At 65.0% G+C, this 24,328-nt stretch overlaps 1 protein-coding gene across 2 annotated transcripts in view; it reads right to left on the minus strand.

Annotated features, from left to right (window-relative positions):
• Nucleotides 1-24,328, minus strand: part of ZFPM1 (zinc finger protein, FOG family member 1) — a 53,359-nt gene that overhangs the window by 15,890 nt on the left and 13,141 nt on the right. For both annotated transcript variants that reach the window (XM_079119593.1, XM_079119594.1), the window contains exons 2-3: nt 15,967-16,095; nt 13,736-13,864 (exon numbers count right to left, since the gene is read on the minus strand). In XM_079119593.1, the coding sequence (XP_078975719.1) occupies nt 13,736-13,864; nt 15,967-16,095 (258 nt within the window). The remainder of the gene's footprint in view (nt 1-13,735; nt 13,865-15,966; nt 16,096-24,328) is intronic.

Raw genomic sequence — 24,328 nt, forward strand, 5'->3', positions numbered from 1 at the left:
CCTGTGGCCCAGGCCACCCTCCACCAGCCCACTCAGGACGCATGGGGCCTGGCCAGCGCTGTGCCCACCAGCCACCCTCTTCCCGGCCCCTACAGACTTGGCACAGAGTGGACATTGATGGGCTAGGTCCCATCATCAGGGCTGGACAGGTCTGTGTGGCTTCATGGGAACACATTATCCCTGCACCGACGAGGAAACCGAGGCCCTGAGTGGCCCACACCTGGACACCTGACTCCAGAGCCTCCATGCAGTTGACATGGGAGTGTGACATGGGAGTGTGACATTGACTGGGGTCCTGGCCTCCCCTGTCCCAGCTACATCTGGGTCTCTGGTCCCCACTGGTCAGCCCCCAAGGGGAGCTCACAGGTGCCCACTTGCCCGTCAGTCTGTGCAGCACCCCTGGGGCCCTGCTGGGGGCCTCGCTTCCCCTGCCAGGGCCCCGTGGGGACAGGCAGCTGGCATGGTCACTGCTGGAGAGGTGTGGGCTGTCCAGCCCCTCTCCCCAGCTGGCAGCCTCCACCTGCCCTGCTGGCCACACCATGGGCTAGGAGAGGGTCCTTGGCTGTTCCTGCCCTTCCTCCTGGGGACGTGCAGGTGGCAGAGCTGGTGCCCCATGCCCGCCACTCATGCCCACAGGCAATGGTCCCACCCTGATGGGAGGTCGTGCCATGGGCAGCCTCCCAGATAGCAGTGTGCCTGGCGGCCGATAAAGGCAGCTGCTCCATGTGCCTCGGGCAGAACCCACACTCAGGGCTATCTGGGGGCCAGTGCAGGCCAGGGGTCCCCGCAGAGCCCAGCATGTGGGGCTGGGGACCTATAGTGGTCACCACGACACCCACCTCCCTGACCCAGGGTCCAGGTGGGCCATCAGAGGGCTGTGCATTGGCACATCACCTCCTGTGGGTGGATGCATGGCCACATGGGCACCTGGATTGGTAAGGGGCATACATTTGGTCTGTCTCAGTTTATCCCAGTGCCTTGTGAAGGACACAACCTGTGCAACTGTCCAGAGAGGCCTTGGTGAAGTTCAACGTCTGGGTGCTCAGATAACCTCTTTGGCTCCCCATTCCTGCCCCAACCCCCCATGCGACCAAAACAGGGTCTAGCAGTTGTTAAAGCCCAGGTAGCACCAGGTGGAGACCACGTTCCCAGCAGGAGACCACGCTGCATCTGGAAGGTGGGGCTGGCTGAGGCCACCTGCTCCTGGCAGCTGGCACCTCAGTGGCTCGTCTAAGGCTGAGGACAAGTGAGACCAGCTGAGGGTGGGGGCTGGCGGGAGATGCAGCGGGCACAATGGCTTGCTTTGCAAACAGCCCCGGACGTGGCTGCAGGCCACGAGGACTTCAGTCCTGACCACGGGAGCCTGGCCCAGCGGACCAAGGAGTGCCCACACCACACTGCAGCTCGGGAAGGGCCCAGGGCTTGTGCAGCCATGGCCACGAGTTCCTGGGACACAGCCAGTGGCTGGACACTGCTGTGGGCGTGGTGGGCCTCTGGTTCCCTGTCCACCTGTCACCCCAGCTGAAGAGCAGGCTGTGCCTCTGTTGCTGGATCCTGCCACAATCCCTGGCAAGGGACTGCCAAGCTCAATTTGCAGGGCAGAGGGGCTCAGAGAGGACAAGCAACCAGCTCCAGAGTACCCAGCATGTGAGGCTCTGAGTCAGTGCCCAGCCACACTCAGAGCCGGGACTCTGCACCCTCTGCCAGGCCCTGTGCCGCCCGGTGCGCTCTCTTCCTGCTGGGCCTCAGCTTTCCCATCTGCAGACTGGTCTCCTAGGAGGAGGTGCAGCCCACTGGTCTGGACTCCCAGTCCAGGGACAGCATCTGCACAGGGGCTGGTGGACGCAGGTGCGCAGGCCGCTCAGGACCCCAGAACTGACACCTGGGTCCAGTCTACCCCCAAGCCTCTTGGAGGAACCAAGTGAGAAACTGCGGCCTTTGTACGTGTGTGTGACCCATGTGTCCTGGGATCTCAAGCCTTCAGATGCCACCCACGGCGGACTGCGAGCAGCCCCCCTGGCAGCTGTTCTGCCCCTGGGCAGAGCCAGGCCTGGACCAGCAGGCCGCAGCCGGTCCTGCTGGAGCCTCCACTCGCCCACCTGTACAGGGGTGCTGGCCTGGCATCCTGATGGTCTGCTGGCTGTGAGGTTGGGGACATGCTTGTCCGTGTGGCCAGCACTGTCCCCTCTCCCCCAGCCGCCCAGTGGACTGAGAAGCTGCTCTGGGTAGCATCCTAAGCCGGGGACTTCTCAGATGTGACCTTGGGCCTCCGGGTGACTGATGGCCTCCCTCCACCACACACAGCTCGCAGACCCACACGGTCTCTCTTCCCATGGGCACGGCAGCATGGCTGCAGGAGGCCAGAGCCATCGAACAAGCCGCCGAGGTCACAGAGCCAGGAGAGGGCCAGTTAGGGCCCTCCTTCCCCAGTGTGCGGCACTCAGGCTGCCTGCCTGCACCCACCCTTGCCAGGCCCGAGTCCCCTGGCAGGCTGGTGGCTCCTCCTGCACCTGCCAGGCCCCGTCTGCCACGGGCCACAGCCTCCCGAGCAGAGTACAGCCACCCTCAACCCCCTGCCCTGAACAGTGGGCTCTGTGGTCGGCACGTGGGTGCCCACCCGGTCACCAGAGCCCACTTATCTAATCGGCCATCACTCCGCCCGCCCCACCCTGTGGCTCACAGGACAGCTGGGGAGCGGCCCTAACTTGGGGATCGCACTGTTTGCCTTTGATAGAAGTCAGAGAGAAGGGAAGAGAAAGGAGTGGGGAGGAAAGGCCCAGGCTGGCACCTTTGATAGAAGTCAGACAGGAGGGAAGAGAAAGGAGTGGGGAGGAAAGGCCCAGGCTGGCTGGGCTCTGGAAGACTCTGGGTTTGGGCAGCGTGGGGCAGGCCTGGGAGGGAGCATGCAGACTGTGTGAGGCCAAGGACATCTGCTTCCACCCCGTCCTGTACACATATGAAAGCAAGGCCCAGAGAGGGCAGTCACTCCCTAAGGCCACACAGCAGACTGGGAGGTGGGGATCAGCTGGGCAGAGTATTCCCTGGATCAAACCACATCTGAGCACCACGTCAGGATCTAAAAGGCGCCTCTGCTGGATCCCAGTCCTGTCCTTGTCCCTGTGGTCACAGCATCTCTGGACATGCCCTGCCCACTGCAGGCCACAAGCACTCCTGTGACTATGGGGACCAGCACAGTGTGGCGGGCAGGCTGCCGACAGCTCTGGGGGACACTGGTCATCTCATGCTCTCTGCTGGAAGCCTCTGAAGGGCCACAGGACTTTCCTGAGGTCGCTCGGCTAGCAAGGGTGAGGAGAGTGGAGCCCAGGCCGCTGACCCACCCAGGCAGAGCCGCTCCACTCAGCGAATCCACTCGTCTGGCAGCTGGGCGCTCAGGTCCTGCTCCAGAGCTCTCTGAGCTGAGACAAGGATCCTGACGGCCAGCTGGACCCCAGCTTTCGCTCCCAGGGAGCCACCAGGGAGCCCCAGGCCACGTCGGCGGCATAGCCAAGGCGGAAGGGCTGACCTGACTGCTGTGTGGCGGATAAGATGGGGGCCCGAGTGCTGGCCAGGGAGGCAGAGCCCCTCCAGGGCGGGGGACTGGCCCACAGAGAGCCAGGCCAACTTCCCACCCTGTCCCCAAGAGGGTCTGGACCCTGCAGGAGGCTGAGTCTGGGGCGGTGGGGGGAGGGCCTAATGCTGCAGCTAGGGGCCAGCTGTCCACTGGGACCCCAATCTGCATGCAACTCAGGACCCTGGCTGAGCTGGGAGACTGGACACCAGGCTTCCACAGGCTGAGAGAGAGCTGGAGCCCAGGACAGTGCATACCATGTTCGCCTGCCCGCCCTGGCCACCATATGGCCACGCCCCATCCAGGGGTGGGTCTTGGACACTGTTATCAAGAGCCTGGTGCTGTGGTCATGACCATGGACAGCCCACTGCCCAATGCCATGCCCTCCTGCAGCGCCCTGGTCACTCCCACCAGCTGTGGCTCTGGCTGAGCGCCCGCCCACCCCTTGCTGGGTCTGCTCAGTGCCTGCGCCATCTGGGCCAGGCACCGCCCTGGGTGGAGCCTGCAGGTGGCGACATTTTAGGAGGCCGCCGGCAGAGGGGGCTGTAGGGCGCAGGGGCCGGTGGGTGCCAGGTGGCCGCCTGCCATGGCCCGGCTGGGGAGGGCCGGTCCCGAGGTGCTGTGTGGACCAGGAGCCTCAGCAGCCCACCTCCGCCTGAGCAGCCTCCTGCGCCCGGGGTGGGGGGGTGCTGGCTCAGGGTTCCAAGTGTGGGCACCTCCATGGGGCACCAGGCGCCCTGTCTCTGCTAATTGCTCACTGGACTGCTGGTCCTGAGGGAGGCCAGCAGCATCTGGATGACAGTGTCCATGCTGGAGGTTGGGCAGCTGGCTGGGCATGGGAGGCCCTGGGCCCTGACCTTACTCCCCCAGTCCTGGGGAGAGGCACAGAGGCCAAGCCTCTCCTGGGGCTGCAGCCTCCTCCTCAGGTGGCCCAGGTGGTCAGGTTCTCTGTCAAGCTGCCCATCATGGGCATCATGGTGCAGGCTGGCAGGTGACCAGGGGCAGTCCTATGCTACAGCCCGGGCCCCCAGCTGGCCCTGCCTGTGAACCCTCCCTGAGCCCTGGGACTCTGGTGGCAGGTATTGATTTTTGACGCAGCAGCAGTCTGTGATTACTGGCTGAACCCTGCCCCGGCAATGGCGGTGCGGGTCCAGCATGCTGTGCAGGGTGGGGCTCTCTGCCTGTGGGCCCAGCAGCCTCTCCTGGGGCCATGTGGGGTGACCTGACTCCGTCAGGATGAAGCCTGTGGGTGGCTCAGCCGCTCTGCAGCAGGTGGTGCTGGGAGGTGCCTCGCGGTAACGTCGCCCTGTCTGGGCTGGGATGTGGTCTTGGACACCTCCTCTGTCCGGCAGTGCAGCCCGGAGCAGCGGACTGGCGGGGGCCACAGGGCCCAGGGGCCAGAGCCCCTCCACGGGCCCTTGCAGTGCCCCTGGCTGGAGAGGTGGGTGTGGGAGGAAGAGCTTCTTGCTCTCTCTGGCCCTTACAGGCCTGGGGACCATGGCCCTTCCCCACCTCTGGCTCCAGCTGGACCTGCTTGGCCCAGCCCGGCCAGCCTACCCGTGGCTTGTGCAGTTCAGGGCAGCCCTGCTGCTCTGTTCACTTGCCCTCTGGGTCACTGTCTCTGCTCTAAGTAGGCAGGAGAGTGGGTCTGAGGGCAGGTGAGGGTCTGGGCAGTGACCAGAGGGTCCATGAACACTGCTGCCCCTCTGTGGCCTCAGGAGGGCCCTGGGCTCTGCCAGGGGCAGGATCCAGCTGGAGTGTGTCTGGGAACAGAACAACCCGGAACCGTTAGGGCACCTCCTCTGGAAGAGTCTCCTGGTCTCACAGAACACAGATGGCTTCTTTCATGGCCTTGGTGGACTCCATCAAGGGTGAAGAGCTAGAGGGCCAGAGAGGCCCTGGCCACTGGGGAAGATGGCGACTGTGAGTTCACCCCAGGCTCCCGACAGGGCTGCCCTTCCTTACGTCCCTCGAGAGGGAGCTGGGGAAGAAGGGTGCCCAGAGGTGAGCAGGGTCATTGTCCGGAAGAGGAGGTGGCCTGGAGGTCTGACAGACCAGTCTGCCCCAGGCCCAGCCTTCTGCTGCTGTGCCTCTGCTCAGGAACCTCGGGCCCCATGGCCCCCCAACTGAGCACCCTGCCTGGTTGTCCAGCAGAGCCGAAGCAATGGCCTGCTCCCCAGGGCCCAGGGCCCTGAAACAGGAGCACGGTGCAGCTTCCGCCTCACATCTAGTCCCGCAGGCAGGAGCCTGGCGCTGGCCAGAGCAACTGCCCGTCCTGCAGCCAGCTGGGCCAGGGCCTTGGGCATGGAGAATTTTGGCAGAACCAGCCACAGGCACAAGGAGCAGCCACGGGTGCAGGGATGCCCATGGCAGCCCAGGGAGTTGCTTCCTGTCCTCTCCCAGAGGTTTTGACAATGGCAAGAAGGAAGCAGCCTCCCCCTCCCTCTGGATAGGCTGGCAGGTCACCTGCGCTGTCCAGTTAGACAGTGTTCCTGGATAGGCTCCCAGAAGCCTAGGGCCAGGTCCTGAGCTCAGGAGGCCCTGACCTGCCAAGTGCAGGCTCTTGCTGGACCATGTGGGCAGGATGGGGCCCAGGATCCCGCGGCACCTGCAGGAGGTGAGGGACAGCCAAGACCCTGTGGCTCTGGGGCCTGGGATGGCCAGCTGGGCCTGGGTGGGCAGGGCCCCCGCAAGACACAATGAGTCCACGATAGCATCTCCTCATCTCAGGCCCCGCTCGGCCCTTTCTTGCAGGATATGACCAGCCCTCCAGCCGACGGCGGCCCCTTTGTCCCATCTCTGGGGACCGATCTTATCAGTGGTGTCCACAGCCATCGTAATGGAAAAATGTGGCGAGGAAATCAGAAGTTACGCGTGGAGATAGAGGAGTAATAAATAAATAAGTAGGGCCGTCCTGGCTGCGCAGCGGGGCCGGCAGCCTCTGGATCACGTGCCGAGTCCTGGGGCGGGCGGGCAGCTCACAGGCTCAGTCCACTCACCAACCAGCTCCCTGGGCCAGTGGCTCACGGCATGTGTCTGGGCATGAGGGCACACTGCCCTGACTGGGCAGGGGTGGAGCCAGGGCAGTGCTCAGTGTGGCTGCCGTGCCCCCTGGGGAGGGGACAGAGGCCTGCGGGCCCAGCACACACCACTGGGGGAAGGAGCACCACTTGCCCCCCTGGCCTTGCCATGCTGGCCCCTCAGGGACCAGGACAGAGCCTGGCCTGGCCTGGCCCAGAAGGCAGGTCCACAGCGAGACCAGGGCCTCTGGAGGCGGGTCCGCGTGTGGGCACGGCGACGTGCCACTCGCAGTGACAGTACTGTCCCTGGGGACCCGTGGTTACCAGCTGGTGCTCGAATGGCACCGACAGCACTACGGTGGCCACGGGGCGTGGCGGGGGCTGGGCGGCCCCGCGCTAGGGACGGCCCCAGCTCCTGCCCTGCTGTCCCGGGTCTGGGCGCATGTCTGTGGCCATCTTACTGTGGCCATGGGCTCGGAGGGTGAAGAGACACCGGAGCCGCAGCACGGGAACCGACGGGGTCTGGGAAGCGGCGGCAAGGCCTCCCCAGGCAGGGCCGGGCCTGCGCGCCCTCTGGGCCGGCTGTGGGGGCAGCCGGCTGGGCAGGAAGCCGGGTGGGAGGGCGGAGGAGGAAGCGGCTTGATTAGCGCCTGTGGCCAAGATAGGCAGCCCTGGCCACAGATAGTGGCTCCGGAAGGTGGGCAGGTCAGCGGGCCACACGCGGCAGGCAGCCAGGCTGGGGCCGTGCTGGCCGCAGCTGTGCTCCTTGCTGGGCGTCCAGCTGTCCACTCAGCGGTCTGCATGATGTCCACCAAGAGCCCCTTGGGGCTGGGTAGTGTGGGGCTCCCTGATGCAGGCCTGGCTGGGGGCTGCCCACCTCCCCCTGCTCAGTCTCCCCAGCGCCCGCCGCCTGGCCTCCCTGTTCCCAGCTGGTCAGTGTACCTGTCCAGCTCCCTTGCCCTGCACTTATCTCCCTGCCTGGCCTTTGGTCCCCACTGCTCCAGTGCTGGCCAGACCCAGCTCCAGGTCAGGCAGGGGCACCAGCTGGACATGAGTGGCTGTCCAGATGCCTGTGGCCCCACCCCGCCTGCAGAGCTACTGCAGCCCAGAGGGCTGGCCACCGCCCCTCCCCGGCTCAGGTACACTTCCTGCCTCTTCCTTGGATGGCGGCTGCAGCGGCCACTGCTCCCTGGATGGGGCTGCCCTGCAGGTCTCCACCAGCGAGGTGCCCGTGTGAGCACCCTGAGCAGCCGTGAGGGTCAGCAGGGGTCTCGCAAGCCCTGGTCCCCTCCCCACAGGCCCTGGACCCTGAGGACCACAAAGCCTGTGACCTCTGAACTCTGACTCTAAGACCACACTGGCCCAGGGGCCCTGGTTCTCAGCGGCTGGTCCCTCTCGACCCTGTGCTTGGACTTGCAGGATGGCCTCTTCAGCTGGATGCGGGGCCACTTGGTCTCACTGTCCGGTGTAGAGCAGGGGCTCTGGGGGCAGTGCCAGCTGGCCCGGGGTGGCACGTGACTACGTGGCCCTCCTGCCTTGGGCTCTCTGGCCTGTGTCTCCCATGACCCTGGGAGGTGGGCCGTCTCCGTTTCCCCAGCCCCCGGGCGTATGCCCACCTCTGGGTGAGGCAGGGCTGGCTGCAGGACACAGGCCCTCCAGGGCCTGTCCAGTCTGCTCGGCCTGAAGTGGGGGGTCAGGGTGCCCAGGGTCTCAGGAACACGACTCTCCAGGGGGATTTGGAGTGGGTGGGGGCCTGGAGACCCTCTGGGTACCCAGGAGAGGCGGTTCCCCATCCAGCTGTGGGCCTGGTCTCTAGCTGACCCCAGGCTGACCCATCATCTGCCAGCGCCCTTCCCCCGCCCATCAATCTAAGACAAATAGGTCTGTGGCCAGCAACGCCAGGCCGTGATAACACAAAATAGCTGAAATGATTTTCCCACCCACACATGCTGGCCGGCGGGGGGAGCGAGGCCAGCATATCGGCCCATCTCCCGGGCTGTCCATCAGGACAGGCCGTCCTGCCTCAGCTGCCCGCCGCCCGATAGTGAGACTTGAGGTCCACACAGAAGCTCCGGGCCTGTGAGATCAGTCAGCGGGCACAGCCCAGATAACTGCCCGACGCCGCGGCTCGCGCTCCCGGGGGTTCCCAGCCTCGGCAGACCCCAGGGGCCCTGGAAGGGGGCCAGGCATGGGTCTGGGCTGGAAATGGCCAGCAGACCTCTAGCCCGCAGGACTGCACTTCTGCCCTGGACCTCAGATGCTCTGGCCCTGGCCCCTTCTCCATGGGCAGCTGACCAAATGGCCCAGAGACCTTCAGAATCTTCATTTTATGACTAAGAATGTGGGGCCTCAGCTGGGGACTGCTCTGTGGCTGAGCACCTGGCCAATATGTGCAAGGCCCTGGGTCCATCCCCAGCACCATGAAGAAAGATTAGGATGTGAGCTTCGTCCTTGCAGTAGAGATGCTGAGCCCAGATCCTACCCTGTTTCTTCCATCCCCACGTGGCTCCAGCCACACTGTGCCATTTGAACCTCAGGTCCTTTGCACATGCTGGCTCTTGCACAAATGCCTCACTCCATGCCAGTCTGCCCTTGGAGCCTCAGCTTAGCAACGGGGTTGGGGCCCTCCTGCAGTGCCATTATCCACCACCTCTCCCACTTGAGCTGACCCCCAGGCATCCCCTCTGCTGACCACAGTGCCTGGGACAGCTGCCTTCCCAGCCCTCAAGGGTTCCCATCAAGGGTTGGGATGGAGTCAGACAAAAGGCGTCTCCTAAGGTCAGGCCAGCTGACTTTCAATTTGTCCCAGTGCCACCAGGAGTGGCCCAGGCCCCGAGAGGTCCCTGGTGGCGGGGACATGTCCTCCCGTTCCTTGTCCCCTCCCCTCACCCCAACCAAGCCCATGCAGTCCGGTGAGCGCCTCTGCCTCAGGTCTATGGAACCCAGGGGCCCCAAAGGCCCCGCTCTGTGCACCCTCCCCCAGGAGGCTCAGGTCACGGCCAGCCCTGCCAGCTGGGCCCTGTCCAGGGAGGCAGCCCATCTCCACCTGCTGCTCACTCTTCCCTAGGCCTGTTCCAGGGGACCAGGGCTGCAGGCCCCCGCAGGGTGCTCGGGCGGCTGTCCCAGGGCCTGCCCCTCATCTCCAGAGAGCCTGGCACCCAGAGCTCTGCCTAGGGATGGCCAAGGGGGTCTTCCTGGGTCAGAAGACGCGTCCCAGAGCCAACCCTGCGGCCTGGAGTGGGCATGTGGCACTGCCAGTGTGTCCACACTGCCTGGACAGTGACCGCAGCGTGGCCTGCACTGCACTCCACACCCCTGCCCCCTGCCACGTACCCCACGCGTCCTGGTCCCCTGCCCACCCGCAACGTTCTGCCCACTGTTCTGTGAATGTGCGCAGTGGCTGCCAGGAGGGAGGCCAGCCCTGGGCTCTTGTGGGTTGCAGGGACCCTTGCAGAGGCCTTGGCCACCACTTCCGTCGTGGGCCCTCACACATCTCCAGCTGGCAGAGTAGGCAGGGTCCCTGGGGGCTGCCCTGCTGAGGGTCCTGTGCTCTGCCGAGGCCTCGGCCGGCCCCTCCCCCCCGGGAGTCAGAGTCGGAGAAAGGCTGCACAGACAGGGACTCGGCCAGCACAGGTGGGCATGGGCCCGGCCTGGGAGGCTGGAGGGAGTACTGGTCTCTGACCACCCAGGGCTCTGGCCAGGCCTATTCCAAGTCCACTCCTCAGGTCCTACGCAACCTTGTGGAGGAGGCGGGTGGCCAGTCGCTTCTCTCCCCGAGGCTGGCCTGGCTGCTGGGCAGCCCCTCGTTTGTTGCTGGACAGGCTGTGGACTATGGGCACTGCCTCCAGACAGGCGGGAGCAGGGCTGAAGGTGGGCGCAGGTGGACCCTCTACACCGAAAGGGGCTGGCATGTCTGCCTGGCCACCTTCTTTCTGCTGGCCTTAACTGGGCAGGGCAGGGGCGCAGGACACAGGGGTGTCCCCACAGCCCAGGACCCCGGCTGCTGGGCCACACGGTGCAGGAGTGGGTGATGGCTCCTGGTCATCTGCCATCTCTCCACCAAACAAGCTCCCTTCCAGCTAGGATCCAGGCTTGGGGTCAGGGGAGACCAGGCAGGGGCCAGACAAGGGCAGCCCTAGAGCCCAGGGCACAGGAGGGGCTGTGCCGCGGGCCTGGCCGGGCTGCTCTGGTGCTGGCTCTGCTTATACCGCTGGTGTCTGGCGGCTGGGACTACTGCTGCCGTAGGGAGCAAGAGGCGGCTTCCCCTGCCCCGCGGTCCAGCGGTCCAGGCATGAAAACAGGGTGCTCCTGGCCGCACAGGGCATCGCAGACCCACCCCAGGCCCCAAGCCCAAGGAAGCTGGGGCGTCCCAGGCAGATGAGGAGCCTGAGGCCCCACTGGTTCCCCTCAATACAACGGCACAGATAAGGAAACCAAGGTCAGAGAGGTCAGCAGCCTGCCTAAGGTCACTCAGCAAAGCTGGGCTCCGGGGCCTGGGCTCCCGCCTCCAAGAGCTCACTGCTCTGGCTCTAAGCAGCAAAGCGGCAACACTCAGAAATGCAATCGCCTGCAGCTGGCAGGTGTGGAGTGCCTGAAAGTGAGCAGAGCCAGACCCTGGACCGAGGCCACCAGGCACTGGGCGGCAGGAAGGAGTGGGGCCATGATGGCCACCTCTTATCCCAGAAGCAGCACTCCAGTGTCTGCAAAGCCCTGGCGTCCGAGACCTTGCTGCGCTGCAGTGTGTCGTGGGCCCCGGGGGTCCTCATGGCCATCTGATCCAAGTCAGGACCACCAGGAGGAAGGGCAGCCTCACACACCCACAGGGGCTCCAGGGAGGTGCTCTGGCCAGCTCTGTGGGGGCCGATGGCCACTTCTGGGCCCCAGGGCATGGTGCCCTCCCTGAGACGGGTGTGATGGGTCAGTCCAGACAGCAGAGGGCAGCCAGGAGGGCCAGCGGCAGCATGGAGGGAGCAGCCCCTGGGAGCTGAGCCCTGGACGCCGGCTCTGTGGTGAGGCAGGCCCACCTCAGCAGGACAGCTGGGACAGGCTCAGGCCCAGTGCTGTCCCCACAGCTAGCTGGTCAAGGTGCACTGTAGTCCCTGCAGTCCCACCAGCCCCTCCCAGGGAGGGTGCCCAGGCCAGGGGAGGCCAGGCCCCAGCACGCCTGTGCTGCAGGTTGGAGGTCAAGAGAGACGGGGGAGGCAGGGGCCTTGGACAGAGGTGGGGCATCATGGAGAGCCCAGCAGCCACAGGGCTGGTCACCAAGCTGGGCACTGCCCTCAGGCCTGACCCAGGCAAAGCCTGATGCCCATGCCGGCACGGGCAGCCCTGAGATAAGAGCCCGCTGAGGCTCCGCGGCTCCCCACCAGGCGATAAGCGCAGGCTGTGCGGGTCCTGATAGGCAGTGGCCACTGTAGCGGTTGGCCGACGGCGGCTTATCAGCCCATCACTGCCCACTGCACAGAAATTCGTATCTGTGGGAGCCGATAGGGCGCCTCGGGGCCCTTGAGGATGCAAAATAGCGCAGGAAGCGCGGGGCGTGCCCAGCCCCAAACCAGGCCGCAGCGCCCAGGCCGCTATGTCTGTGCAGGGGTGAGGGCCAGGATGCCACGCGGCGGGGACAGGGAGGTGCGGGCTGACACTGAGGCCCACCAGCCGCAGCCCGGGCTCTGGGCTCGTATGGACACGTTCCTCCTCTGCCCTGAGCTGGGGTATCCTCTGTGGAGCCCCGGTCAACGCTGTGCTGGCCATGCAGGGCTGGCGTGAAGGCCACCCTATGCCCCAACTGCCCAGGGGCTTGCTGGGTCCGCGGCAGGCAGTGCTCACTGAGGGGGCTGCAGAGCAGAGGCCAGAGGGCCCACCTCACCACCCACTCCAGAACGGGGGACGGACCAGAAGCCAGCAGTCTGGGTGGGGCCTCCTGCTCACCCAGGGCTCTGTCCTGTGAGTGGGAAGGTTCCCATGGGACCTGGGCTGTGAGGCCCTGAGCTCTGGGTCCCTCGCCAGGCGTCTCCAGGAGAAGGCTCCTGCCAGGTCACCAGTCCTGCCCTGTCCCTCACTGGTGCTGGGGTGGACGTGCTGGGGTGGCAGAGGGGCCCCGGGGCGGCCTGGCCAGGCACTGCTCTCAGGCAGCCCCACAGCCCGCGGGGTGGCAGTGGCTGGGCAGGAGCTGGCTTCCATACGCTGTGGGCCCCCACCTGGGTGCGGCCACCAGGCCAGGCTCTGCGCCACGCCTGCCAGCCTGTCTGCCTTGGCTCCAGGCCATCACTGCTCTCTTGAAAGCCCACATGGCCAGTCGGAGGCCTCCCTGGCCCTCTCTAGCCTGACGCCTGGCCCCTGGGCCTCAGCAAAGCCTTCCCGGCCCGCCAGCAGGGCCAGCCCCCGCCACGCGCCTGCTTTTCATGGCCTGGTCTCCACAGGGCAGGTCCTCAGCAAATGCCCGCCATGGGCATGGGTGCGCAGGATCCGAGCTCCTCTTCTGACCCCCACTCCTCAGCCTAGGACCCCGTCCCTGCCTCCCTCCCCTCCTGCCAGCTCTGCATGAGGCCCCAGGCCACCCCAGACTCACTGCTGGGCCGCATTATTTATTAATTAGGGGCAGAACAGCTTGGCTATCTGGCCTGCCCTATAGTCACAGGCGGAGGGACTCTGCCAGTCCAGGAAGGGGTGGCCATGGGGGCCGTGTTCATGACCCGAGGTCAGAGCTTGGCTGTGAGCAAGTCGCAGGGCAGGGGTGATGTGGCCAGCCCTAGGGGACTCCCATGGTCCAGGCCTGACCCACAGATGGCAGCCAACTCCCGTCCTGGGTGGGGCTGCGGCCATTCAGGGTTGGGGTCCTCCTCTGCCCTGCCCAGGACACTCTGGGCTTGGAACTGGTCCCTCTGCTGTGCAGCCTGGGCCCAGCTGGCTCCAGACACCCTTTGACTCCCTTCCTGGGACAGCGTTCCTGCCACCACCTGGCTCCTCATTCCCGCCAGGTCAGACCCCATCTCCCGATCCTCCAGACAACTCTGCCCACAGTGGCTGGGATGCAGACCACCACCACACAGCCAGCTGCACGGGCCGCGTGGACTCCAGCACCTCGAAAGCCCGCGGGCCCAGCTCCCAGCAGGCCGGGCCACGGCTGCCCTGGGAGGCACTGCGTTACCTGGCCCACTCCAGGGGCTGGTTGCTGCCTCGGCTGCCTCTTGGGCCCTGGTCTCTGGCTCCTGCTCCTCCATCTCCTCGGGGACTCCTGGGGACGCGGGGGTCGCTGGCGCTGGGGGCGGATTCGTGTCTGCAGGGAGGAGAACACTGTCACATCCCTGCTGAGCGAGGCCCTGGGCACCGAGCTGCCCCTGCTGGTGGCTGCGGGGAAACTGAGGCCCAGGGCGGCAGCGCCCTCCTGGCTCGCTTTAATTGGAGAGGAGTGGATTTCCCTCTTGGCCCTTTGAGACCCCAGCTGCAGCCACGACTGTCAGTCCAGCTGCTGGCGATCTGTGCAGAGGCCGCAGGTGTGCCCGGCCAGCAGCTCGGCGCAGCCCCTGGCTCCCGGTCTCCGCTGGCAGCTGGGGCCCCTCCGTCAGGCCCCGCACCCAATTCCAGCCCAAAGGGCATATTTGCCTTCCCAGCGGGGCTGATAACCACCATGGCCCCCAATCGATGAGCTCCCATAAAGCCCCCCGGTGACGTCACGCGCCCGGCTGATTATTAATACCCGAGATAAGGGCCGTGATTAACATCAAATAAATCAATCACACGGTATAAAAGTCCTATTATTTTTGGCTATAAATCAAAGTGGCTGGCATTTGAGCTCCAGCCACCGTGAGGGAGCCGCCGCCCGCCTGAGCGGCAGATACGCTCCGCGCAGCCTTATCGCGCCCATCGCAGCGTTATCACCGGGCCGGTGCCAGGTGCAGCCCTGCTGTTTTTTCCAGCTCCTTCCCGGCCCCGCCCCCTGCCCCCCGTGCAGCCCCAGCTCCCAGATCAGATAAAGGGCCTGGCTCCCCGGAAGGCCGGCGGGGCCAAAGTCCACAGCAACCTGCCACATGCCCTTTGGCAGGTCTTGCCCAGCCCCTCCATCAGCACCGAGTGGTGACAGAGGTGGTGGCGGTGGCTGGGTGGCCACTTGGTGCTGCAGCTCAGATGTGAGCCCTTGGCCAGCTCTCCTGGGGGTGTCTGGGCGAGCTGAGGGTGAGGAGCCTGATGCTGGCTCTGGTGACCCCACTGCTGCTGGCCAGTGAAGCTGGGGTCCACCGGCTGCGTGTACCTGCCCGGGCTGATGCAGGTGGGCTCCTGGCCAGGGGCTGTCCTGGGTACCCTGACCCTCGGCCTGGAAGTGCTGGGGTTGGGGTTCACAGTGCAGAGGTCCCCCTGCTGGCCAGGGACGATGCCCCTCTGGGCTCCCTGCGTCCCTCCTCTGCACCTCTGGGCCAACCCTCCACCTCTCACACAGTGCTGCGCCCCAAAGTCTCTGGCCACTCCAGCCCATCTGCCCCCGGGTCACGTCACCCACTCACCACCCTCCCACATGGCCAGTTGTGGCTGCATCGCCCTGGTAGAAGATGGCACAGGGGCGGGGGCTGCCCCCGGGCAGCAGGAGAGCTGGGCTCAAGGCCAGGCCGAGCCTGCCGTGTCCCCTTGGACGGCTTCCTCCTCTGGAACATGGATGGGAGAGCCCACTCCTGGCACGTTCACCACTGCGAGGCCCTTTTCTGGGGTCTCTCGAGTCTCACTTGCTGCCCTTGACACCCGAGCAGGCCTCCTGCAGTCGGGTCAGTTCACTCCCAGGAGGGTCTGGGTCTCCTTCCAAGGTCTGCCTCAGCTGCAGAACTACCCCAACCCTGGAAACTGCTACCAGGAGGGCCCAAGAAGAGTCTCGAGGTGCTTGGGGTAGAGGCCAGGAGAGTGCAAACAAGACCCACTTGGTGCATGTGGGCTGTGAGACCCCAGACCAGTCACTTCACCTCTGGGTCTCATTCCTCCCACTGTGAAGTGGAACGCTGTGCATTAACAGGAGGAGCTATGCGTACTGAGTGCCCAGTGTGTGGCGAGGCCCAGCGGGGCACTCAGCGAGCCACCCCTCAGCAGACTTGGGCCCTCCGATCCCCATGTCACAGAGGTAAACTGAGGCTGGGGTGTGGCTTTCCAAAGGTCACTCAGCTGTCTGTGTGAATCTTCATCTTCCCCCTCTGGCCTTGGTCTTCCCACCGGTAGCACAAGGACTGGACTCGGGCGTGTGCTCATAGTGGGCACATCTGTCCTCTCCTGGCTACCTGGCTCCTCCCATCCTGGGGAGGCCTCTCTGCCCTGGGCCTGGTTGGGCCACAGACACCCATCATCTGGCTGTGGCAGTGCAGGCCCCAGGTGGACATGGGCAGCGGGGCACTGCCATCTCACCTGTGCTGGATGGACTTGGGGGCCTGGGCTCCTCTGGGGCTTGGGGCTCTGCTGCCGGGGCCTCCTGCTCCATGAGGCTGGTGTCCATGGCCTGGGCCTCCTCTTTGGCCTCCATGTCTCCGAGGGAACCTGTGGACATGGCCCAGGGGGAATCAGTGAGGAGACCTGGGAAAGTCCACGCTGATCTCCTGACCCATCTGGGCACAGGCACAGGCCCCATGCCTAGGAGAGTCGGGCAGCAGGCGGGGCAGGGGGCAGCTGCCACTGAGGTCAGAGGCTCCCTGAGACCGCTCTGCTTGTCCACCCAGTGTCCACCCTGAACCCCAGACAACTCCTAAGCCTCCGCCCCTCCTTGTTGTCCTCTGGCCTCCTTTGGCAGGTGAACTCCACTCGCCAGGATAGGGTCCCTTCCTCCTGTGCCTCCTTCCCACCCAACAGCCCCCGCCCCCTGAGTGAAGCTGCGGAGCAATCGTGGGGCCCCTTCTGGGTTGAACCTTGGGCTTGGACAGAGGCCGCGGCACTCTGCATCCCACAGGCCCACGCCTCTGGGGCTCCTGGGGCCCCAACACCCACCCACGGTCTCCAGGAGGGACACACCCACATCCTGCTCTCTTGCAGGAAGCACCAGGGCCCGGGAGCTCCTGAGGGTGGGGCCCAGCACCCAGCATGGTCCTGCGGGAAGGAGATGCTCAGAACCTGGGGACCAACCAACCACTGACGGGCACAGGCAGCGCCCATGCCCTGGGTTCCCTTCCCTAGAACAGGCAGGGCTCTGTGGGCAACCTCCTCAGTGACCCCAGAAGGCCTGCGAGCAGGGCAGAGGGTGATGCAGCCCACAACATGGGGCACAGGGTCAACTGCCTGTGTGGCGAGAGTGGACCCTAACCCTGCCTGGCCCTGGACGCCTGTCCATCCTTGTCCCGTGAGTCATGGAGGAGTCTCCTGACCCCCAGACACCCACTTGGAGTGGCAAGAGGCCACAGACTCCACACCAGCCAGGCCCGTCACCAAAGAAAAGGCGTCAGGAGCACAGGCCCATGCAGCGCCCTGGCGCTCCTGTGCGGGAGAAGCGGGAGGGCCTGGGCAGAAGGCGCCTGGGAGGGCAGCTGCCCAGGAGGCTCAGCTCCTGCCCCCGGAGACAAGCAAGGAGCAGGGGTCGCTGGTCGCCGGACCTACACTCCTGTGGCTCAGGGGCTCCCGGCCCTTGCACGCTTGACCCTCTGGGCGGGAGATGAGAAACCCACCCTCCCCGATAAACACGTGGCCCCGGTCGGCCCCAGCGCAGGCCTCCCGCCTGGGGTCCTCCCTCCTGGGGAGGCAGGGGCTCACGGAGCAGGGCGCAGCCAGACACGGCGTGTGCCTGGCCAGAGTCCAGCACTGCTCCCTCCAGCGGGTCCCTGACGCTTGGTCAGGTCAGGGGGACAGAGCAAGCCCCTAGGGCTGGGACACTGGGGCCAGCAGTTCACCAGGAGCGGTGGGCGCTGGCTGTCTGGAGTCCACTCTCATTGTAGGTAGACGCAGGGACGGCAGCCAAGTCTCCACTTTCCTGCGTCCTGCTGACCTCTGAGGGTCAGCCATGTTCTGGGGTGAGGGGACACACCCTGGGACTTCTAGGTGGCATGCAGACAAGCTGGAAGCAGCAGCCAATCATCGGGACACAAACAGGGAAGGCAGGGAGGAGAGGGTGAGGGGGCTTGCTGCGGCAGACCCCTGGCAGGCCCCGTGTCGAGGGAGGGCGGGCCAGCTGCCTGGGTCCAGGCTGAGGGGCAGGTCCTGGCATGCTGACCACGGAGGCCACGGAGGGAGGGCATCCTCATCCTGGGGCAGTAGGGAGCCAGGGTGGGTCTCAGGCAGAGCACAGCAGGACTGATGTCCCAGATGCAGACCTCTGGACCCACTAGGCTCAGCTTCTGGGGACATCTTGGAGCTATTACTGGAAACCTGTCATCAATGTGCCCTCAGGATGCCTGGGTGGACTGTGGGCACACCCCAGAAGGGTGTACCTGTGCCCTGGAACAGGTGGGGGTCTGGCGCCGGTGGCCTCCCCCAAGCAGTGCTGCAGTGGAGGCCAGCAGGCCAGCCCTGAGGGACACGTCCTTCATGAGGCCAGACAGCTCTTGCCTGGCCTCAGTGGGTGGCCCCTTTGCCCAGGCCCTGGCAGAAGCCCCTCGTTCCCGCTAGGGCTGTGATCCTCCTGTGCATGGCCATGGGACCTCAGGGATGCTGGGGAGCCGAGCAGTGGGCGGGCGGCTGGGGGCATGCACCAGTCACCCCCAGCCCTGCACAGCCCCAGGAAGGCAGCCCTGCGCGGTGCCCACCCACGTGGGCCTCAGGCGCCGGGGGCCCGAGCATGCAGGGTCTCCATTCGGGGAGAACAAAGGCGCCAGCTCTGCACAAAGCCAGGAGATGAGCGTGGTGAAGAGGCGGCCAGCGCGGGGGGTTCATCCCGATGCACTGATTCGGTTCCAGCACAATTAGAACAGCTGATAACGCGGGAGACGACGGCCCACCAGCAGGCTGAGCCCACAGAGGGCTGGGGCGTGGCGAATCCCACCCCACGGCTGCCTTGGCCTCCTGGGAGCCTGCGACCTGTGTCTGCTGGAGTCCCAGCTGGCACGGTCCCTCCGAGACATACCTGGGGCCCATGAGAGCTTCCAGGTGGCCAGGGTATCTGCATACCACAGCTGGACACTGCTGCCTCACCAGATGCCCTGTGCTAGGTAAGAGCCCCTGTCCCTCTGGGGACCTCTGCTCTACCCAGAGACCCCAACAGCTGGGCCAGGCTAACCCACAGCCAGGCAGGTGGACAGATGCATATTGTGTCCTTGCTGTGTGACCTCGGGCAAGTTACTGCACCTCTCTGTCTCCTTGGTCTCCTTGGCTACAAATGGAAGCCACTGCAGCTGCACCTTGCAGGATGAATGTGCTGTCACCTGCACATCATGTTGCTCAGGGTGCCCAGGGTAGGGGCTTCTCGAACATCAGTTGGCACTACTGCGGCACACTGCCCCCCGTGGCCCTCAGGCCTGGGGCTGGGGGAGGGGCACGCACTGTTACTCGGCACCACTTCCCAAATGCTCTCCCTTAACCTGTGGCCCCTGCAGCCCAGGGAGGTCTCCCTCCAGTCTCCACCTCAGGTAGGGAAACCAAGGCGCAGTGGTTTGGTGGGACAGATCTCGGCATGTAGGGGAGGCAGGAAATGTGTGGAGGGTCAGAGAGGGTGACGGAGGAGTGGTGGCAGGGGACACCTGGTATGGCAGGGAGGGGTGGAGGGGGGCGGGATCCCCAGCCAGTCATGACCCAGTCCTGCCCCTCAAGAACGTCCCAGCCCCAGAGGGGAACTGTCACACCCATATCACGTCGAGGGATCCGAGGCCCAGCAAGGTGACTGACATGCTTGTGGTCCTTGGGGAGGCTGGGAATATGGGGCACAGCTTCAGGACTGTCCCCAACACCCCCATCCTCAGCGCTGCCTGGGGCCACACCCCCTTGCCCCAAGTGCCACCCGAAGCAAGGCAGACGCTGACCTCAGTGCCTGGCTGGGGCCCAAGGCCACACACCTGCCCAGGGGCACCCAGGGGCCACGACAGCAGTCACCAGCAGCTGGGGCGGCTGGGCGCGGCCCCCGTGGTGCCCGGAGCCCCGCGGTTATCACAGTGAGCAGACGCCCGAGCGCCCATCCGTCCCCTGCTCATTAAGCCGGACGCTGAAATGGAAATGGAAACATAATAGCTATTTGATTGGGGTGAGATATTTTGCATATTGGCTCAGCGCTGATAGCGGAATTTCATCAACTCCCTGTTTTCATGCTTTAAAACTGAATTAAGGAGACAGCTCGTACGGCGGCTCCTCTCCACTCCCCTCAGATCTCACGCCGGCCCCAAGACACAGCCCCTCCTGGCCTCCAGGGCCGTGTGCTGGGGGCCTTCCGCAACACCTGGTGGAAGCTGAAGCTGGTCACTGAGGGGCCCCCGGTGCCCGGACTGTGGCCAGGGCCTGGACAGGGTGACCCAGGCTCCCAGGGGAGTCCCCAGTGCCTCCTGGCTGTGAGGGGTGGGCAAGCCCCCTGGAAACTGCACGATTGGCCCGGGCAGTCGTGAGAACCAGGGCAGGGTCCGGAGCACTCCTGGGGGCCTGGGGCCCCATGGCCTGGGCCCGGAGTGCCTGCCAGGCCCAAGCCCCCCTGGGAGGTGCGTCCAGCGCCCCTCATCCTCATCTTACCCTGCAGGACACAGAGGTAGCAGAGCCTGGAGCCGGGAGAGTGGGCAGAGCCTGTGGGGTGGCCCACGCTGGCCAACCTCCCCTAGCTCTGTGCTCAGCCACCCCTTCCTTTGCCCCCCCAGAGCCCCTGGCCATCATTCTAGCTCTTGACGCTCCCTGAGCTGCAGCGGCCAGAGAGCTGGCACTGACCAACACCGGCCCCCAGAAACCCAGAGTGTGAGGCACGGCCAGCAGGGAGCGGGCTCCAGGAGAGGCTTCCTGGCTGAGGTGGCCCGTGAGGAGCCATCTGGGTGGGGCCTGCTCCCCAGTGCAGCTGGGGACAGGCTTCCGGGCATCGGGCACCCCTCCCCAAGCCCAGCTTCCTTGTGGAAAATTGGGCGGTATCAGTGGGTGGTCAAGGGCTGAGGTCAGTGCACCAAGAGGACTCTCCGGGCTCTCAGGATGGCGCCTCCCCTCTGGCTGGGGGAGGGGCTCGGGCACAAGGTGGAGGCTGTGGACTGAGGAGGGCAGTGGAGGCGGAGGAAAAGACCCTGCGCCAGCTGGCCCAAGGCCTGGCTCCTTGCCTGCTGGCCCTGGGCGGCAGGTGGGCGGGCAGGGCACGACACTGCCAGGAGGGAGACCCTGGCCTCTGGGCAGCACAGAGCAGTCAGATAAGGCCTGATAACAGCAAGAAAATAGCAACAGATCCAGACTTTCCCACTGCTGGGCAGCAGGCAGCTTGGGCCATGGTGGGGCCAGAAAGGCGACAGGACAGCCCTGCCCTCTGAGGGGTTGCACAGTTGGGAGCTCAGGGTGGCCAGGACCCAGCTGGGCTTGGTGACTGTGACCAGTCATCCCAGGAGCCCTGTGCTCCCCAAGAAGAACCTGGGAGTTGGTGTAAAGTGCAACCTCTTGGCCAGCAGGTGGACACATGTCTGGCAGAGTGGCCTCTCCCCAGGCCCACCTGGTAAGGAGGCCTCTGATGACAGGCAGGAAATAAAGCAGCCGGTGCCTGTGCTGCAGGGCGAGTTGGCCCTCAGGAGCCGATGCCTAGCCCACACGCCACTCCAGTGGCAGCTCAGCAGACACCCAGGGCCAAAGCAAGTGGCCGGGAGCAGACTCAGGAGCACTGGGCAAGCCTTCGGGGCCAGCCGGCTGCCTCAGGGCACTCGCAGGCCCGCATTCCCCAGCAGGAAGTTTGCTTGGCAGGCGCCCCAGGGGCTGGGCTTCCTCAGTGAGGTCTGCTCACACCTACCCATCACCCCGAACGTGGCTCTCAGCAAGTGCCCCACCCCACGTGCCTTCCCGCGGGGCATCTGTCACTGCTGCCTAAACCAGCATCCCCAGGATAACAGCCAACCTCCTTCCCACTGTCACCGTCTGCCTGGCTAAAGCTGTCCTCCCTCAGAATCTGCTCCATGGCCCAGCTGGGTCCCCATGGTCTGTCCTCAAGGGCCCTAGCTCAGCTCAGCCCAGCACAGCCTCCCTGGGCCCAGCAAAGAGCTAGGTAAGCCCAAGACAGAGGAATGGCAACCCCATTGCAGAACCAGCCCTGGCAAGCTAGGGCCACACCTGAGCTGTGTGCCTGGGCAAGGGAGACAAGGCCAATCAGCTGGACCCTCTCTAGAGAACTTCCCGCAGATGGTTCTCGCATGCCCTGTGCGACAGGGAGCTCACTGCTCCATCTGGGTGGCAGATGTCTGAGCCTGAGCCCTTCTGCCTGGAGTCTTGTTCTCTCGGGTAGTTAGGGCCCCCTTGTGCAGTGGGCAGCTACTGTCGGGGGTGAGCTCCGGAAGGGCCAGAACTGGTGTGCATGGCCTCAGCTTAGCCGGTACTGGAGGTGCAGCCCTGGGTATCAGCCAGGCTTGGAGGGTGCTCTGGGCCATCCTGGGGCAACTCTGGCAAGATCTCAAATGCTCAGGCAAATCCAAGCAGGGCCCTGACTCTGAACCCCAGGAACCACATTCCACTCATCGTGAGCCGTTGCGACGGACCTCAGCCTTCAAAACATGCACAGTGTTTTACTGAGATATAAATCACCTGCAGTGAGATGCAGGCATGACCGCTGGCTGAAGAACGGGCATGGCAGTAAGAGGCAACCCGGGAGAACACAGGGTGCCACCTTGCTCAGTCCCATGCAGAGCCGCACACGCCAGCCACCCGAGTCCGAGCAAGCCAGTGGAAGTCTTCAAACATCTCCTGCCTTTCTTTGCTGATTCTCGCTGGCTCCGGATCTGACCGAAGCCCACGGTGCCCTGTGCACATGGTGGCCCACGGTCTCCCACCCTGCCTGTGCATGAGTTGTTCCAGGGACTCTCTCCTTCCTCTCTGGGCACTCCCTCCATGCCACTTCAACTCCTTCTGGGAGATGAGCTTGGAACTAAAGGGTGGTGGTCAGTGGGTTTAACTGCCCTGGGACAGGCCACACAGGGTTTCTGGTGGGCCTGTCCTCCAGGGCCTGTCCTGCTCTGGAGTGGGCATCCTACCACAGGGCTCTGGCTCTTAGGCAACTCACCCAGGGCATCCTACTTTGCAGACAGGGAAACGCAGGAACCTGCTCCAGGCCTCTCAGCCTGCCCGCCCTGCCCTGCCCCGAAGGGGTCCTCCCTCACCCCATCAGAGACCCGCCCAGGCTGTAGCTCACGCATCTGGCAAATGGGGTCAGCAGCCTTGCAGAACTGCCTGCCCTGCAGAGGGGCCAGCAAGGCCCTGAGCTCAGGAAGGCCCTACAGGGCCACTCCCAGGGGCAGCAGGCTGAGGTGAGCAGACGGGTCCAGCCCAGATGGGGTGGGGGACATGGACCTCAGCACCACATGGGCAGCGCTGTGTGCAGGATGAAAAGCGGTGGTGTGGGGGCTTCCCGGAGGAGGTGGCATTCAAGCTGTGGCTGAGAAGAGCCCAGGAGGGGTGTCCAGGCAGAGAGCAGGGCCAGGGCCTGCCCTGAGGTGAGAAACAGCAGAGTAGGGTGGGGAGGCGTGGGGGGGTCGGGGAGGCAGTCAGGGTTTATTCTCCCAGCAGCACGCGGCACCTCCAGGCAGCCCGGCTCCAGGCCACCTCCATGAGCCCCTTCAGGACCCTACCCTGCCCTGAGCATGCCCTCTCTCAGGCCAGGGCCAGTGGCTGGGTGGGGCTGGGCTGAGCAAGGCGAGCTGAGGAGGGCAGGGCTGGATCTGAGGACGCCCAGCCCAGCCGCTGACAGGGGAGACGGGCTTCAGCGCAGCTGCGGCTGCCAAGTCCACATCCCCTCGCCGGCCTGTGCTTACTCAACATTCATCACGCTGCACTCGGAAACTTTATCAACGCTAGAGGTTGGCGCCATCTCTGGGCCTGGCCACTCCGGCCTCCGATGGGCCTGATAGCCGCTGATAGATTACACGAGATTGTTTCACTCCGGAGAACCGATTACGGACGCCGGGGGGCGGGCCTAGTCGGCCGCGTGGGAGCTGCAGCCCGGGGCTGTTGACGCACTTGGGGAAGTGTGGCCCTGACCAGCATGTGGCTGGCCCGGCCACTGGCCAGGCAGGAGCGGCCGAGGCCACACAGGGCATGAGCTTGAGCTTGAGCAAGAGAGAAAGAAAGGGGCGGCTGAGAAGGGAGCCGGAGGCTGCAGGTGGGGTGTGCCTGGGCCCTGCCTTGCAAGGCCTGGGTCCCTCCACACCACACTGTCTGTGCCTCGGGTTGGCTTGGAGGCTCTCCTGGCTTCCTTTTGCATCTGTTCACTTCGCCTCCAGGGACAGGGACAGAGATGATCTGGAGGTCAACCGGGGAAAACTTCTGGGGAGCCAACTGTGTGCCCTGCATTGTCCTGGGGCAGCCAGAGCAGCCCAAGCGGGGCTGGCCCCTGTGGCCTGGCGGGAGCACCCACTCCTCTGGTGGGGACCTGGGCCAGAAGTGAGGGGCCTCGGCCAGTTACACCGAGTCTGGTCTGACGCCTCCCGCTGCTCCCTGGCTCAGCCCCGCCCTCCAGCACGATTCTCCACTTTTGTATACTGAAGAATGCCCATGGCTGCGGCTGACCGCCGGAGCCCGCGGGTGGTGTGGAGAGCGATGAGGTCTCTGGCCAGGACGGGGCCAGCTTCTGAGACAAGACACACCAAGGAGGTCAGAGTGGACTTAGAACAGGATGCAGAGTCCTGTAAAGTCTCCACAGCCATGATCTCCT

The sequence above is a fragment of the Sciurus vulgaris genome, assembly GCF_902686455.1.
Source record: "Sciurus vulgaris genome assembly, chromosome: 17".
Lineage (NCBI taxonomy): Eukaryota > Metazoa > Chordata > Mammalia > Rodentia > Sciuridae > Sciurus > Sciurus vulgaris.